At 38.0% G+C, this 17,776-nt stretch overlaps 5 protein-coding genes across 5 annotated transcripts; 4 read left to right on the forward strand and 1 right to left on the reverse strand.

Annotated features, from left to right (window-relative positions):
* LOC110424224 (Tetratricopeptide repeat (TPR)-like superfamily protein) lies at positions 1-2,162 on the forward strand. The gene has a single exon (XM_021438757.2). The coding sequence runs from the start codon at positions 293-295 to the stop codon at positions 1,889-1,891; it is 1,599 nt and encodes a 532-aa protein (XP_021294432.1). The 5' UTR covers positions 1-292; the 3' UTR covers positions 1,892-2,162.
* A 1,093-nt stretch (positions 2,163-3,255) lies between these two features.
* LOC110424677 (signaling peptide TAXIMIN 1-like) lies at positions 3,256-3,861 on the forward strand. Its single transcript, XM_021439296.2, has 2 exons — positions 3,256-3,482; positions 3,626-3,861. Exons 1-2 carry the CDS (start codon positions 3,358-3,360, stop codon positions 3,747-3,749), a joined length of 249 nt encoding a protein of 82 aa, XP_021294971.1. The 5' UTR covers positions 3,256-3,357; the 3' UTR covers positions 3,750-3,861.
* A 1,444-nt stretch (positions 3,862-5,305) lies between these two features.
* LOC110423864 (pyruvate decarboxylase 1) lies at positions 5,306-10,975 on the forward strand. Its single transcript, XM_021438272.2, has 7 exons — positions 5,306-6,082; positions 6,831-6,994; positions 7,759-8,320; positions 8,727-8,815; positions 8,915-9,032; positions 9,402-9,590; positions 9,924-10,975. Exons 1-7 carry the CDS (start codon positions 5,606-5,608, stop codon positions 10,092-10,094), a joined length of 1,770 nt encoding a protein of 589 aa, XP_021293947.1. The 5' UTR covers positions 5,306-5,605; the 3' UTR covers positions 10,095-10,975.
* A 327-nt stretch (positions 10,976-11,302) lies between these two features.
* Positions 11,303-14,789, forward strand: LOC110423865 (malate dehydrogenase, mitochondrial-like). Its single transcript, XM_021438273.2, has 7 exons — positions 11,303-11,725; positions 11,890-12,063; positions 12,142-12,310; positions 12,459-12,520; positions 12,660-12,781; positions 13,228-13,345; positions 14,177-14,789. The coding sequence occupies exons 1-7, from the start codon at positions 11,444-11,446 to the stop codon at positions 14,315-14,317; spliced, it is 1,068 nt and encodes a 355-aa protein (XP_021293948.1). The 5' UTR covers positions 11,303-11,443; the 3' UTR covers positions 14,318-14,789.
* Positions 14,790-15,147: 358 nt separating this feature from the next.
* LOC110424603 (GDSL esterase/lipase At1g28590-like) lies at positions 15,148-16,202 on the reverse strand. The gene is made up of 4 exons (XM_089784888.1): positions 16,130-16,202; positions 15,948-16,096; positions 15,491-15,766; positions 15,148-15,390 (listed from the first exon to the last, which is right to left on the reverse strand). The coding sequence occupies exons 1-4, from the start codon at positions 16,200-16,202 to the stop codon at positions 15,148-15,150; spliced, it is 741 nt and encodes a 246-aa protein (XP_089641014.1).
* Between the last annotated feature and the right edge of the window lie 1,574 nt (positions 16,203-17,776).

Consider the following 17,776-nt stretch of genomic DNA (forward strand, 5'->3'; position numbering starts at 1 on the left):
GTTGTTTGCTTTCCAAGGAAATGATCATTTGCTTGTGGAGTTTGGCCATGTCATTCCTCTTATGGTATGAAAAGATTTCCCTATTTTAAAGAAGCAAAAGAAAAATAGAAGAGCAGTAAACATTGCCACATGGGAACAAATGTTATGGCCCAATAAGAATGTGAAAGTTTAACCAGCCGTTGACTGAGCTAGGACCTAGTCCTAGAATCCTTGCCAAGCAAAACCAAAGCTACTCCCTGCCTGAGTGCCTGGTTATAAATAAGCAGTTACCAAGAAATTAATCAATGGGAAAATGAAAAATGGAAGACTACCCACAATCGGACCGTCCATTTTCTCAATAGCCAACAATCAAAACTTTCTCGTCCCACCTAAGGATTCTGTTTCGCCAAACCACCATAACTACCTCTCTAACCCAACCGCCACAACTCTCTCCTCTGCTCTTCAACACTTCATTAACTCAGATACCCCTTTCCATGGCCAAAAGATCCATACACACATTATAAAATCTGGGTTTTCACCCAATACAAATGTTTCTATCAAACTCCTTATATTGCATCTGAAAAGTGGGTGCTTAAAATATGCCAGCCAAATGTTCGATGAATTGCCGCAGCAGACTTTAAGTGCGTACAATTATTTGATCGGTGGGTACCTTAAACATGGGAGAGTTGAGGAGTCACTTGGTTTGGTTCGTAGAATGGTCTATGCGGGTGAAAAGCCTGATGGATTCACATTTTCAATGATTTTAAAGGCGTCTGCTTGTGGGAGTAATAGGGTGGTGTTGCCGCGGCTTTTAGGAAGGGTGGCCCATGCCCAGATGGTGAAATTGGATGTTGAGCCGGATGAAGTGCTTTATACAGCGCTGGTTGACTCGTATGTGAAGAATGGGAAGGTTGGATATGCAAGGACTATTTTTGATATGATGTTGGAAAAGAATGTGATTTGTTCAACGGCGTTGATCACTGGATACATGAATAATGGATTGATAGAGGAGGCTGAAGATGTGTTTAGTAAAACAATTGAAAAAGATGTGGTAGTTTTCAATGCAATGATTGAAGGTTTCAGTAAATCAGTTGAAACTGCTAAGAAAGGACTTAAGGTTTTTGTTGATATGCAACGGTTGAATTTCTGGCCTAATATTTCGACTTTTGCTAGTGTAATTGGGGCTTGTTCTGTTTTATCGGCAGTTGAAATTGGTCAACAAGTTCAAGGTCAATTAATGAAGACTGAGTACTTTATGGACATAAAGATTGGAAGTGCTCTTGTTGACATGCATGCAAAATGTGGAAAAATTGTAGATGCCAGAAGGGTTTTTGACTACATGCCGGAAAAGAACGTTTTCACATGGACCTCGATGATTGATGGATATGGGAAGAATGGAAATCCAAACGAAGCACTTGAGCTGTTCCATGTGATGCAAGAATGTTGCGTTGAACCTAATTATGTTACATTCCTTAGCGCTCTCTCTGCTTGTGGACATGCTGGCTTACTTGCCAAAGGGCGTGAAATCTTTGAAAGTATGGAGAGAGATTACTCAATGAAACCAAAGGTGGAGCACTATGCTTGCATGGTTGACCTTTTGGGACGTGCAGGGCATTTGGATCAAGCATGGGAACTTGCAATGGGGATGCCTGAGAAGCCTAATTCTGAAGTTTGGGCAGCTTTGCTCAGTTCTTGCAGGCTGCACGGTGATGCACAAATGGCAAGTATAGCTGCCGATGAACTTTTTAAGTTGAATGCCGATAGTAGGCCAGGGGCATTTGTTGGACTATCAAATGCTTTGGCAGCTGCTGGAAAATGGGATGGTGTAAGTGAGTTGAGGGAGATAATGAAGGTAAGAGGGATATTGAAAGAAACTGCTTGCAGTTGGGTAGGGACTGAGTGTGGTTATTGAAGTTTCCATCTTCTTGAAGCTATTTCAGCTTGACCTGCTTCTATGATCATTGCTTCTGCTGGTAATTTCCCATGCAGTTGCTCCAAATGCTTGAGTAGGGCCTAGGGGTATGGAACAATGTATACAGTTATCCGTTATTCACGAACAATAATTAATCAAGCCAATGTTAAAGGGGGTTTACTGGGTTCTTTCTATAAAAATTTCAGGACAAAACCTCACAGTCCTTGTACTCTGCGCATATCTCCCTTTTTCTTGGACATCAACCATGATTAATTCCACATCATTCTCATGATCACCAAGCATTGAAATTGCAAATATCAATTGCGGGCCTCGACCAAATTTATTCAGTCAGGTTAATTAGTAATCTTCAGACATGGATAATCCATTGTTATTTATTTAAAATCCTTAAGTTCTGTATGATCAATGTCTTTATTCGGATGGTAATTGACGTTGTAAAATTTTTGGTTGAAAATTAATCCTTGAGAAGGAAGGATATTCTTTTATAGTCTTTCTATTTTTTCACTCTCTTGGAGATGATCAATTGAGGCCCACCAGGCATGCCTTTGCTTTGCATCCCAAGCTCTCAGCAAAGTGGGTCAAGCCCATTTCCAAGGACTGATCTATCAGGTTTTAACTCTCCTCTTTGTCGAATTGTTTAACAGCAGCCCCAAAATGCACTTCTCCATGGGGCGGCAAAGGCAAGTAGCCGGCGGTACCTTCGTCACTTTTGCACAGCTCCTCCTAAACCCTCATTTCCTGTGATTCCTTAAGGGTTTGCTCCACTAGAAACAGAGAGCAAAAAGATTATAGGTGAATTATCTGCTGTGGATAACTTCCATATAATCTTGGCAAATGTGTGTTAGAAAATTTACTGATTGGACCACGTACGAGTGCTTCTATTGATCTAGATAGCATGTGAGCTTCGCTTGAATGGACACTGCTTAACTAATCCACGAGTAGTTTATTCATCAGTCAAAAGTATGGCAGCAGTTTGATCTTAGGCCTTGTCATGCCTTTTTTTTTTGTTCAGAAAAAAGAGTAACAACAGCTCGACCTCTATATGCTAACAATTGATGATACGATGATTCGCAATTTGGCATTGCTCTATTTGGTATAGCTGTAAAAAATTCGAACAAAAATTTAATATAAATCACAAATGAATAAACCATAAGCTGCCGATGGCGTGACCCCAGAGGAAAAGACTTGCTAATCAATACTCATGGGGGCAGACAAGAGTCGTAGAATTACGTGGAGATTTGGTATTGGTTGGTCACCGCCTCCCTTCAAACATTGTGGATTGTCATGGTGTAAACGGCACATACATGTATAGATACGCCAGCACCAAATTTTATTTAAAGCCTTGCTTGTCTTATTTCTTGTTCTGCTTCGTCAACATTGTTATATCAGAAGAGATCAACTACTGCAAGAAAAGAGAACGAAACAGAGAGAATTGGGATCAAGCCGATATGTCTTGCTGCTGCTGCTGCTGTGATGATTGTGAATGCAGGCCCTTAGGCTTTCTGTTGGGTCTGCCCTTCGCCTTCCTATCCCTCCTCATCTCCATAGTCGGCATAGTCATCTGGATTGTAGGGTTAGTCTGACTTTCTCTTTTTCTTTAGACTGGCTTCCTACAGATTGATGAATCAATTCTTCGATGCAAAGTCGATATGTTCTTTATCTGTTAACTGCTGCCTTTAAGCTGATTATCATGGGGTTGTTTCTGTGATGCTGCAGGTTGGTGTTGACGTGCATCTGCCCCTGTTGCTTGTGCGTAACCATCATAGTCGAGTTTGCACTGGGTTTGATCAAGGCTCCTACTCTGGTCATGAAGTGGTTCACCTCTAAGATCCCTTGTTAGAATTGAAGTGTAAAGCATATAAATATAATTAAATTGATTTGATTTTCACCGAACTTATGTTCAAAGTTTTCTATTAATGTTGGTTATATATTATACAAGTTGATTTTTTGGAGCACTGGTTTTTTTCTTCTGTGATCAATCTTTACTAATTATGAATTTTTATGTAATTCAATTTTCCACTTTCTCTTGTTAACTAATGAATGACAGGAGCACTTATCCCATAAAAAATATTGATACTTGTTTAATTGATGTTGTTATTACTTTTTATTTTTTAATAAAAAATAAATAGAAGATAAAAAATAATAACGAAAACAAATAGCAATAACATCAACTACCCAGAATTTATATAAACAATAGATAAAGAAATTACATGGCATACAATTTTGTTACTATTTTCTTAAAGGTTAGAGGAAAAGCAATTGGCTCTCGGGGAGGATTGAAGTCAGTCCTAAGTTCTTAATCACTTGCTCTAGCTTTTGGGCTCTTCCATTCAAAAGCCTAAAAATGTAAACTGATGAACAAGGGGTTTTCGATTGAGAAAAAAAAGTCAAATAAAGGTGAGGAGGGAAGGTGATTTGATTTATGGAATCTTGACCTAGCTATACGAATCAAACTTGAGTTGTTAAAATAAGATACATATATATGAGATTAATTCAAGTTTGATCAATTAATAATGTGTTAACATTCCAAAGATAGTTAAATTTATCACTTCTGTCAATTGGTCAAAATTGCAAAATAATTGCTGTTGCCTTGATCGATATACAACTATGGCTGCTACTATCAGCCCCAATTCCAGCATGGAACATCTATGATTAGAAATAGAATATTCTAAATATGGTCTTTGCAGTTATATTCATTTTCTTTTCACTAGTAAATCTGACCACTGACCGCTCTTTCTGGGGTAATCTCCATTAATCATCAGGTATCTTGCTTTGCCAGTAGTATACTCACTTTCCAAAAAATTAAGCAAACAGATAATATAAATATAGTATCAGGCTTAATCTGTAGGAGTGGGAAGACAGGAAAGAAATCAGTGGGCTAGAAAAGGCACGGGAAGCCTGTGTTAGGTGGCTACTTAGAATACCAGATAATCCGAGAGCAAGACACGTGACTTGAGCAAGTAGGTTCAAGGACTCACAGATTTAGAATTTCTGTTTGTCTTGACAAAACAAAAAGAAGTTCAAACGAAGTAAATCCAAAGGTAAATTTATTTCCATACCCAAGTGAAATTTCATTTTAACCAGTACATGACCAATTGAATAAAAGAGACATCTTGCTTGTACAAGCTTCAAAGGCTGAATTCGGTCAAATATTCAAAGCCTAATACATTCAACACAATCGCCCATGACGAGAGTTTTCAATTCTTAGGACTCAACGTGTGCCCATGAATTGAGAAACCCGATAGAGCCAAATGTAATGGAAAACCAGACCAACTTGCTCCTGTTTTCCAATCTAGTGGTCCCTTTCATGTCCGATACTATTATTCCCTCAGATAAGTCCTTGATGTTCCCCACCCAAAACCTTAAAATAATCAAAATCACAGTTCCAAACCGACAGCTATACCACAAATGAGGCAGTAGAGAAACCTAAACCTGGTTTTCACTTAATCCTGCTTTGCTTTTTAACTCTAAAACCCACCAAAGCCTAGCCAATGAACATGACTTTTTCCTCGTCATCAGCCCATTGTTAATCAAACCCGCTTTCTCTTCAGAAGAACTTGTATTAATACCTCCTTCAAAGCCTTTAAAAACCCACCAAGTTAATTCATTTTCAATAGTTTCTAAACAACACTCATTTCATAGAGTTCCCACCTCTTCCTTTTTTTTTAATCATTTTAGTACAAAAGCTTTTACTGCATGGAGGCTGGTAATAAAATCGGTTCATCAGCTCATCCCACTTCCTTACCTCCACCGGTCCGTGGAGGTGCCTCGTGTGGCACCCTAGGACGCCACCTGGCAAGGCGGCTCGTGGAGATTGGTGTGAAGGACGTGTTCTCAGTTCCTGGCGATTTCAACTTGACTCTCTTGGATCACCTTATAGCAGAACCTGAGCTGAACTTGATCGGATGCTGCAATGAGCTTAACGCCGGATATGCAGCGGATGGCTACGCCCGTTCTAAAGGCGTGGGAGCCTGCGTGGTGACTTTCACTGTTGGGGGCCTCAGCGTGCTTAACGCAATTGCTGGTGCTTATAGTGAGAATTTGCCAGTGATTTGCATAGTTGGAGGGCCTAATTCTAATGACTACGGGACCAACCGAATCTTGCATCATACTATTGGGTTGCCTGATTTTAGCCAAGAACTGAGGTGCTTTCAAACGATCACCTGTGCCCAAGTAAGTTAAAGGCTACATTTTCAGTTACTAGCGTATGACCCGTGCTTGGCACACGGTCTCTTTGCACCGCTCTTTGCTTCGACATCTTTTTTCTTTCTCTTCTAAAATAGAGGAAGTAGAATTACCAGATAAGCTGGGGATATTTCTCTATCTCTTTCTCCAAGATTAAACTTTTGTAGTTGTTTTGTTTTACAAAAGTTTTACCTAGACTGAGTCTAACTCTTTTTGTTTTTGTTTTTATTTTTTTTTTCTGTTAGAAAAGACCCAAAAAAAAAAAAAACAAAATCTAACCCTGTTGTGGGTACTTGTTGTAAATTCATCTTCTTCTTTTGTTTTTTTTTTCAAATTTGTCACCAACTCTTTTTTTCTTTGTTTTAGAGTCTACTATTGTACTCTGATAGAATTGTTAAGGAACATTTTTTAATTTTGAATTGTACTCTCACGCTTGGGCAATTTAAAATTTTTTTGTGAAAATTTGTTAGAGCTCTAAAGCCCCTTCTTGAAGACATCCTGTTAGAGCTTTAAAATCCCTCTTTAAGCCTTGTACGTGGCAAAATGAGGAAGCCCCTTTTGGGACTTCCTTTTAATAATGTTGTAGATGTTCATAATAAATATGATGTCTTTGTGCAATTTAGCAGATATAAATATTTGGTTATTTTGGTTGTAATTTTTGTGGCTTCTGTAACTTGTTTGATATTAGACTAAGTTCATAAATTAACGATGGTGTGGTGGTGATCTGATTTGACAGGCGGTGGTGAATAACTTGGATGACGCACATGAGCTAATAGATACTGCAATATCCACAGCTTTGAAGGAAAGTAAGCCGGTTTACATTAGTATCAGCTGTAATTTGCCCGGAATTCCTCATCCAACTTTTGCTAGAGAGCCAGTGCCCTTCTTTCTTGCTCCAAAGTAAAGTTTTTTTCTGACTTCTTACATAACTGTATTAGCCCTTCCCTTGAATCAGAGTAGTCTTTCCCTGAGTTCTCATCACATTGCTTGTGGTATATTTTGAGGCATTTAATTCATTCACATTATTGAAATGTGCAATTGGCAAATGAGTGCTTGTGTTTTATTCATCCTCAAGAGGAATAATTCATATGCTTCCAGAAGGTTGCCAAGAGTTGTGACTATTATAACCTGCTTACCATGTATTTTATTTGATGAATGGAGGCTATTTGAAGCTAAGAAAGGAACCTGGCCAAAAGAAAAGGGAAATATTAGTTTATTTAGAGGAAATGGTTGAAATATATTGAAATTTGAATAAAAGAACAGAGGTGTTCTATGATATGGGGTACCGTTCTGAGGGGCCTAGAGATAGCCTTAGCCATAACCGGGCAGAGGCAGTTTTTGTTGGAAAGCTATCCAAAGCTTATTGTGAGGAAGTAGTAGGACTTATTCTAGCTTTAGCCAAATTTACAGGTCTTCTTTGTACTATTAGATGCTATATACATGTATCACAATTGTGCTATGCATAGAGCAAAGTATCGTATAGCATTCATAAAAAGAATTAGTAGCGTTCTTTTCTTTCCATTTGTCTAGACCTCTAAAAGAATGCCCTTGATGGCTGAGTGAAATTTTCATTCATTATAATGGCTGTTAAATAGATATTGTTTCAGACCTGAATGGAATTAAGTTACATGCTTGTGATGCTTATTCTTTACAATTTTATGCAGGGTAAGCAATCAATTAGGATTAGAAGCAGCTGTGGAAGCTACTGCTGATTTTCTGAATAAAGCTGTGAAGCCTGTCCTTGTGGGTGGACCTAAATTAAGGGTTGCAAAGGCACAAGAAGCCTTTGTAGAGCTTGCAGATGCCAGTGGGTATCCAATTGCTGTAATGCCTTCAGCCAAGGGATTGGTGCCAGAACACCATCCACACTTTATTGGAACGTACTGGGGTGCTGTTAGCACCAGCTTTTGTGGGGAGATAGTGGAATCTGCTGATGCCTATGTTTTTGTTGGCCCGATCTTCAATGATTACAGCTCTGTCGGGTATTCTTTGCTGGTCAAGAAGGAGAAAGCAGTCATAGTGCAACCTAATCGTGTCACTATAGGCAATGGTCCTTCTTTTGGCTGGGTTTTCATAACTGACTTCTTAAGAGCATTGGCCAAGAAGCTGAAGAGAAATAGTACTGCTGTGGAGAACTATCGACGAATCTTTATCCCTCCAGGCATGCCTCTGAAGCTTGGAAATGATGAGCCTTTGAGAGTCAATGTTCTCTTTAGGCACATTCAGGTAGGCACTAAAGTCATGACTTGAAAATATCCTCTTCACTATTGTAGTTTAGAATATAGAATTACTGAAGGAATGAGCTTATGACATTATTGGACCTTTAAGATGGCCTCCATTTGGAATAAAATATGGTTAACTAACAAATGCACTGAAGGATGTCAGACATGCCTTGTTGACCCTTACTGCTTTGGGTTTTATTTCTATAAAAGGTGGAAACGCTTGCTTTATGGTGTCACATTCTTATCCTTTGTTCTTTCTCTAACTAAATCTGTATAACATCCATGATATTTAGAGATGATGTGAATTGTTTAGACTTAACAATGCATAACCAGATGCAAACACTTCATTTGATTCTTATTTCTTTCATTTACTTTGATTATCTCATTTATTGGTCGACCTTGTTTAACAGGATATGCTAAGTGGAGAATCTGCAGTTATTGCTGAAACTGGAGACTCATGGTTTAACTGTCAGAAGCTCCATCTTCCAGAGAACTGCGGGTAAGTCCTGATCATTTGAAATAGTACGTTTCTTTGAGTTTCGAATAAGACTCGTGTGCTTATTATGCAGTGGGTAAATTTTTTTTTTGTTCCTTGCAGTTATGAATTCCAGATGCAGTACGGATCCATTGGTTGGTCAGTTGGTGCCACGCTTGGATATGCTCAGGCTGCTAAAGACAAGCGTGTGATTGCTTGCATTGGTGATGGTAGTTTCCAGGTGGGCGAGATAATCTTTTTTATGTAGAACATCAATGACACATTTAGGGGTAACAACAAACATTTGAAATAACATTGATATTGAAAAGGAACTTTGTGCTAAAAGGTTGCAGTTTCTAAAAATGCAAATAATTTTTGCTGTTTCAATTCATTGTCATGATTGTGAAGCAACTGAATTAATTTTTTTTTTTTTGTAAAAAGGTTGCCCCATATACTTACGATAAGCATAAGAGAAGCTGAACCTTGGCTAGGACAGTCATATACTGCAATATTTGCTTGGAAGTTGGAACTAACAAATAACGAATAATTTACTTCTACATTTGGATAAAAAAAGAATGTGGTAACTAAATTTTTTTCTTCAATTATTCAGGTTACAGCTCAAGATATTTCAACAATGATCCGATGTGGACAAAGAAGCATTATATTTCTTATCAATAATGGAGGCTATACGATTGAAGTTGAGATTCATGATGGCCCTTACAATGTTATCAAGAACTGGAATTACAGTGGCCTTGTTGATGCCATCCACAATGGTGATGGCAAATGCTGGACAGCCAAGGTTAGTAATTTAGCATAATTAATGGAAGGCCCAACAAGCCATAGCTTAATCAAGAGAATACATCATAACACTTAATTGTTGCATTAGGCTATAGTTCTTAGATTATCTTGTTCAGTGCAAAAAAAGTTTATTGTTGTTACTGGAAAATTTGAAGGTATTTCTGGACCTAATCACAAGAGTATGCATATATTGATCAAAAGTTCCAAATCCAAAGTTTGGCCTTGCTTAACTACAACCAAATGGTAGTTTTATTTTTCAAATGATTAGCATCCACTGTTAATGCAGAGCATCTGTTCGGTAAGCATAGACTGATATTTCTATTGTTAAATGCAGGTGCGGACAGAGGAAGAACTAAAAGAAGCAATTTCCACAGCAACAGGAGCAAAAAGGGATTCACTATGTTTCATTGAAGTTTTTGCACACAAAGATGACACTAGCAAAGAGCTTCTGGAATGGGGATCCAGAGTTTGCTCTGCTAACGGCCGGCCTCCAAATCCTCAGTAGTGCTGTTGATTTCTGAATGTTTAGGGGAAGGCAAATTTGAGGCACTATAAGCTTGACATAAGATGGGAGGACAGAATTGCTTGGCGGGGATGAGATTTCTGTCAATCTTGTTGCTGCATTATAGTGCAGCAATTTTATTCTAGTTACTCTATGTTGACATGTTGAGCCGTTGTATTTCTTGTACACGATCACGGTGAATAATCTGTACGAACAAAAAGAGCTAACGAATGAGTAGATTGTGAACAAGGTGTTGTCTGTCAGGAGCAGCCTAAATAAGTCATCACCAGAATTAAGGATAAAGCTGTCATCTGAAGGGGTTAAAATGTAAAAGCATAAAATCCTTAACTATATCTAATGTTTGGAGGTCTCATGAAATTAACCAAATACTAATCTCTGTAAAGTGGAAAGCTCAGATGTAAGTTTTCTGTTTTCAATCCAAGCCATCCTTTTGGAATGGCTTTCAGAATGATCCTCAAGAGCGCTGGGGATTTTTTTTTTTTTGGAAATATGGATTTTATTAACCATATGACTCATATGTTATTGTTAGTCTCGATCTGAAGCAGAGACTCCCATTGGCATGGAAACCGGCTTGGCAAGACCGGATCAAAAACTGAAAAGGAAAAACCGCTAGAAGATTGCTTTTCATGGGATTTCCTCCAAACATGTCTCTGCATAGTGTTCTCCAATTTTAACAGTACAATTTGAACTGTCAAGTCAAATCTTTGTCGTACCTTTCAAAACCTGAATCTGTTGCATATGCCTAAGAAGGTACAAACACAACATGCAAGGGAGGCATAGAAGAGACCAACCCAGTAAAATTTAGGACGAAGACAACATTGTACATGGCCCCTTCTTGTAGTTGGCGAACTATCATCTCCTTCTTCTAGTGATTGTCTGTTTCCGTTTGGACTCCATGATGGTTTTCCCATAGTTTCAGTCACTTTCTATCAATGCATTTTGTTGCACATAGGATCTTTAAGTATTGGGTGCCGCCCTGTCCAGCAGAGGAACGTGCCCCTTCCTCCTCTCTCCAGCCTTCGTGGTTCCCTGAGGAGACGATTGAATGTAAAAAAGTTTTACCGCAGAAAGTATTGGAGACAATCTGACTATTTTCCAATATTCAGTAAACATAATACTCCAAAAAATACGTATAAACTCATTGGATGTCCACATGTCAAAACTTCATTAGCAGCTTCCAACTCCTCGAAAGCCACAATTTTTTTTTTCTTTATTTCACTTTTCTCAGTGATCCTCTCCACTCCTTTCAAAGCCTCTGCATTTCTTCTGTTCTCCTATTCCATTTTCTCCGCAAAACTCAACTACCAAGTCTTCCTCTCTTCTAACTCCAAATGAAGATTACCATGTTGGGATCTGCAGTGGCTGCGTTGAAGAAGGCCACAGCAGCATCACCTAGCACATGTGCATCAACCCATCTCTTGAGTCGGTCCTACTACTACGCAGGGTCCTCCCCTGAAAGGAAAGTTGCGATATTAGGAGCGGCAGGGGGCATTGGGCAGCCACTGGCTCTGCTAATGAAGCTAAACCCTTTTGTCTCTTCCCTTTCTCTTTACGATATAGCCAATACTCCCGGTGTTGCGGCCGATGTCAGCCACATCAACTCTCCTGCTCAGGTCTTTTTTCCTTCTCTTTCTTTCTTTACATCGCTCCTTCTTTATTCTTATGTTGACTGAATAGAGTTTGTTCTTTAGTGGAGAATAAAGGATCTTGTTTTCTCAATTCAAAGTTCTAGTTTTTACGAGGTTTTTCACTTTTTTTTTTGTTTATTGCCTATTAGGTTTCAGGCTATGTGGGTGAAGAAGAGCTGGGTAAATCATTGGAAGGATCTGACCTTGTGATTATTCCTGCGGGCGTTCCAAGAAAGCCTGGAATGACCCGTGATGATCTTTTCAACATCAATGCTGGAATAGTGAAATCCTTATGCGTAGCCATTGCTAAATATTGTCCCAATGTGAGTCCCTCACTTTTTCTCCCCTGGTTATATCTTGCCTGTAATATGCTCATGAATTTGTAATTTGTTTTGGGTTAGGCGCTGGTCAATATGATAAGCAATCCAGTGAATTCAACAGTCCCAATTGCTGCTGAGGTTTTCAAAAAAGCAGGGACCTATGATGAGAAGAAGCTATTTGGTGTGACTACACTTGATGTGGTCAGGGCTAAAACTTTCTATGCCGGAAAGGCTAAAGTGCCAGTGGCTGGTATTGTTTATCTTCTTGCTTCGCGTTCTTTGTGGATCCCTTATTTATACTTTATCATGTTGCCAATAAAATGCAAGAACACATAGAAAATTTATAGTATTCAGGGAAAAATGACTCCTGCTATTGGCCTTGTTTTTTGCTTATGCAGATGTTGATGTACCGGTAATCGGTGGCCATGCTGGCATCACTATCCTCCCACTCTTTTCTCAGGTCTCTCCCTTTTTCCATATGTGGTGTGTGTTTTGCTTGTACTTGGTTTTTCTATTTTTCGAATTGGATTTTTTGCTCTTCAAATTTAATTGTGGCTGTTTAAGTTTATCAATTTTATTGTTTATATATGAATGAATAGGCCACACCAAAAGCCAACTTGCCTGATGATGACATAGAAGCTCTTACTAAGAGAACACAGGATGGAGGAACAGAAGTTGTTGAAGCAAAAGCTGGAAAGGGATCTGCAACACTATCAATGGCGTAAGTAATTACAGCAGTCGTTTTGGGATGATTTTTTGACTGGTAATCAATTGTCTACTATCACTTTACCCATTTAGTGATTATTCCTGGAAGAATAAACGACTGCTGGGAGTTAGTAAATAACTTGTGCCATCTTTGGGGAGTTAGTATTATACGTTGAGGTGAGAGATTGCCATGGCCAGAAGTCATTGCTTGTGTTAGATGCAGGTGCATATAAAAGATAATCTTACCGTGTTCTAGCACGTGTACTTAAGTAGCAGAATGCTTCTCTTCCACCATATATTTTAGCTGCATGAGCTCTTGAAGGTTCTGGTTTACTCATGATCCTTTAATCTCCAGAAACAAGCAGAATAGGGGTTGGAAGCTCTTTTTGGTACTGAAGCTTTCCAAGAAATTTGAATTGAATATATATGCTGTTGAAAACTAATTGATCATATCTGCTGCAGCTATGCTGGAGCTGTTTTCGCTGATGCTTGCATAAAGGGGCTTAATGGAGTCCCAGACGTTGTTGAGTGTTCTTTTGTGCAATCGAGTGTCACAGAATTACCTTTCTTTGCCTCCCAGGTGACTAGATAAAAGTTATTGGAACTTTTGTGGTGTTTATTTTGTTATCTTTTGTTTGGTAAAGACAAGTGTGACTCATAAAGATAATTTAATGGCCGTGAGTTCCTGACATATAAATTACCTTTATATCGTCAAAATGTTAGGCAATTATATTTCAATAGATTTCATCTAAATATGAGCATGTTTACGATGTCAAGATAACTATCAATCTCTATGGCATCTCATGAACTGCTACTTTCTTTGGGTTGCAATGTTTATCTTGGCCAATGCAGTTGAACTTATGATCTTGAATCCTTGATCGTTTAAAATTAGATAGCAAGAAAATCCTTTTTAGTTTATAAGTTTAATATTCATTTATTTGTTAGAGCTTAAACTTGACTTCATGGAAAATTGATTATTTCTAGAAGTTTCAAGATCAACACATCATTATTGAATCTAATTGTACCATATCTTCTGTTATCTTTGATAATTAACTACCAAGTGGGTGTAAAAAATAATGCCAATTACTGAGACCAAATGACTTTAGACTACTGTATTTTTGCAAAAGTTAAGTTGCTGATTTCAGGAAATGTTGTTGAAATGTTCAAATCTGATGTGTGAAATCATTGGATAGTTGGGATCAGTAGGTTGTGCATTATTGTCTTAAACTATAGATTAGAACTCTTGTAGTGGGACTTATGCAGAAATCCATGTCATATTGCTATTAATTAACTGCAGAGGAATGCCTAATTGCTAATCTTGTTTGTATATATTTGTTTAGTTTTATTTATCTGGGTGGATGATCCTTTTGACTTGTTTATCTAAGCTCAATTTTGCATATCAAAACCACAGGTAAAGCTGGGAAAGAATGGTGTTGAGAAAGTCTATGGACTTGGTCTACTTTCTGAATTTGAAAAACAGAGTCTTGAGAAACTCAAGCCAGAGCTCAAAGCGTCTATTGAGAAGGGAATCAAGTTTGCCAACCAAAATTAAGTGGATTAATTAGAAGATTCTCACATTCAAGATTCCTGGTTTTGTGTTGCACTTTATAGTTTTGCTTTCATCCGACAGATATTGTATTTTGCTGTGTGGTTTGTAAAGTGATTAAAATGTAATCCAAAACTAAACTCTACTAATCTGCTGATAGTGCCTTCTGATGATTAAATAAGGCAATGCTGAAGGGATGGAGACTATACAAGAAGAAATATACCTTGACAAATGCAGAAAACAAAGCATGAATAGCCAGATAGTCAAATCCTGCAAAATAAAGGGTAGGCATTTGGACGAATTACCTTGAACGAGGGGAAGTGCGGTCACTATGGAGAAGAAAATGACGGATACCCAAAAGAGAGAAATAGGAAAAGTCCTTAAATGGTGAAGCAAATGAGCTATAAGCTATAAGCTATGCTTCTGTATTTTTTCTTTTGGTTTGGTTAAAATACAAAATATGTTATTATATGAGTTCTTTTTTTTTTTTATCTTTTTATTGCAATCAATTGCGTTTTTAATTAATTACTATTTATAATCAATTGAATTTTTATTTGGATGAAAATTTTACTAATTAGGATAAATCATTGTCGTGTAACATTAACAAATAAAAAAAATCATATAAGAGCTTGTTTTGTATTTTAGTAAAAAAAAAGGAAAACAAAGCAATATCGGGCACTTCAGAATGAGTGTGAAAAGCAACGTATATATATTTATTTCTTAAGAGAATGCATAGTACAATGCGTAGGACAATGTACCAGAGATTACAAGGCACGCATCGAAATGCAAGAAGGAAAAGCATATTTTATTGGCAAAGGCTATGCTTGGATCTTATGCTAATCACTTGCAGCAGATGATGAGGCACATGGGATCTTGAGCCGAGGAATGGTACTCGAGCCATCCAAAAGCGCCTTGGAAATCAATCCACATGTTGCTTCTGTGAGATGGATACCATCCCAGCTAACATACGAGGAAGGATCACCACAGGATGTCCTGCCTGGACTACCGCAACCTAACAAGAAGTTAAAATTGTATGGACCTCCCCCTCCACAGCATGCAGTAAGAGTGCTATTAAATCCTGGAGAGAAACAAGATTAAGCTGATAGTAAACTACATATGATTTATTTTATCAGGTTCATAGTGAAATAATGTAAGGTTAATTAAGACAAGGAAAGTCCCAAACTGCCTTGGAGAACGATAGAAGGTTATTGCAGCCTGATGATAATCTGCATAAACAAAGTTGGCACGAGGATGAAGCTTTTGGATTTTGTTTAGTTCGTTTTTAAGCATTCCCTTATAGTACTGGGAGAAGTCGTTTAGCCAGTTCAGACAGCCGGTAGAGCGGCCATAATCTTGCTTATTAGACGTCTGGAAACGCGTTAGATAGATTGGCAGACATCCGATTGGTAGATTTCCTGGAACCAGAATTGTCGCTGCCCCCAGCTTGATTAACTCCTACAACATTGTATTAAAAGGAAACACCCTTTAATAATTATTCCCAAAATGCAGTAGATATTTTTTGGAAATTTGCCTGCAATGCTTGGTGGACGCAACCCTTGTTCATTGTATACTGACTAATTAAACATCAGCACAAGAGTTTACTCTGGCTGTTTTACTCCAAGTCCAAGGTTCTTACCTGAATTGCTGAAGAAATGGCATTGATAACATCAGGGACCAATCCTTGAATCACTTCAGTCGTAATCCCTTCAAAAAATGCAAAGTTGAAATCATTTCCACCAATCTCTCCCATGAGAATCAAGGAGTTTTCAAGGAGTTCATTGCATTCTGTGAATCATCATCGCATGTAAAATATGTAACTGATATCATTAGTTCGTGAATAATAATCCTTTGTCAAATGATACGGTAATTCTGACAGTAAGTACTTGGCCATAGTTGGAGATGATATATTTGGTTATTTTATAGGAAAACTATATATATTGAAGGCTGAAGTCCATCTATGAGGAATGGCTATGTCTAAAACTACACCAACACAGGAAATACTTGCCTCCTGAATATGACGAGCAAGAGATGGCAATAATTTTTTGAACAAAGCCACTTGAACTCCCAAAGAAACGTTTGTGACTGGATTTATGATTCCCTTCTGTGCCAGAAATGCATTATCAAGAGCTGTGGCACCCGCCACAGCAAAATTTACACCCTTCAAAAACGTTTGGTTTCTTCCTTTACCAGCTCCAAATATGGTGGTACCAATGGAAGTCCGAAATTCTGAGCTACAAAACCAGGCAAAAGCAAAACTCAAAAGATCATTATCAATTAAAATATAAAATTTTGTGTCCCAAAATTGAAGTGTCTATTCATGTTCAAATCAGACATGTTACCGAAGAAATCAATGACTAAACGACCATCAGAAAATCGCCCTGTCGGTTGATTAAAGAATGTCTCTCCATATGGTGGAAAGGCAGCAGGAGGTTTATCGGCTTGTGAAGGTATGACCAAGTTTCCAGTATCAGAGAAGGAATCTCCTAAGCTGATAATTGATTTGTAGTATCCCCTTCCACTCACACGTGAGAAGACAGTAATGAGAAGAAGAATGCTAATCAATTGTTGCTTGGATAAACAGAGAGAAGGAAATGAAGCCATCACCAAGATTAGATTAAGGATATGGACAACTTTTGAAAGTGAACTTGGTTAACTTATCTTTGGTTTTCACAAGACAATAGTACAATTTATAACGAAAAACGGTCCATGTTAAATTATGGTAACAGGTGGTCCAGCATCTGGAATTTAGGGTACGAAAAGCTACTTATTAACCAGAGGCGAACGGGAGGAGGTTAGTCGGAGTGGTTACGCTCACGTAAAAATTTTTTAAAAAAAATTTAATATATTTTTATTTTTTTAAAATTTTTTAATTTTTTTTAATAAGTAAAATTTTATTGGTTCCAAGTGCTATCATGCTATTAAATGTCTCTAGCTTGTTTAACTGAATACTCTTTGTGGCATTGAAACTGGCATGGGTATGAAAAGGCAAATAGCATAACACACGGCTGCTCCCACAAGATCAACAATAGCTGCGCCGTAACATAGATTGCATCGCCCAAAAGCAAAGTTGGGTATAGAAAATAATAATCTAGCATCCCTCGGTGCACAGGAAAGCTAGCAACAAAAACTTAATCAGCCAACAAAAAGAGACTAAGAAAAAACCAAATAATACAATTTTTTTCCTGTGCTAATTACCATCCAACTTACTCACCCTATCCTACCCAACTTACACAACCCAACGTCAAATATGCAATCATCACCATACACCCACAGCTACGTGTCCTGGCCTACCATCACTGTTCAATAATGCTTTGAATGACCTTGTCTTTCTCCTTTCTAAAATTCAAGCTCAACTTTTTGCTTAGTTTCTAAATGTCTTCGGCTTCCATTCTGATAGTAGAGTTCCGTTTCCTTATATTTGGGTCAGACACTGATCTACCTTCTTGATTTCTTTTAGTTTCTAAA

Source organism: Theobroma umbraticum, unplaced genomic scaffold, assembly GCF_002168275.2.
Source record: "Theobroma umbraticum cultivar Fairchild unplaced genomic scaffold, ASM216827v3 scaffold_204.0, whole genome shotgun sequence".
NCBI classification, from domain to species: domain Eukaryota; kingdom Viridiplantae; phylum Streptophyta; class Magnoliopsida; order Malvales; family Malvaceae; genus Theobroma; species Theobroma umbraticum.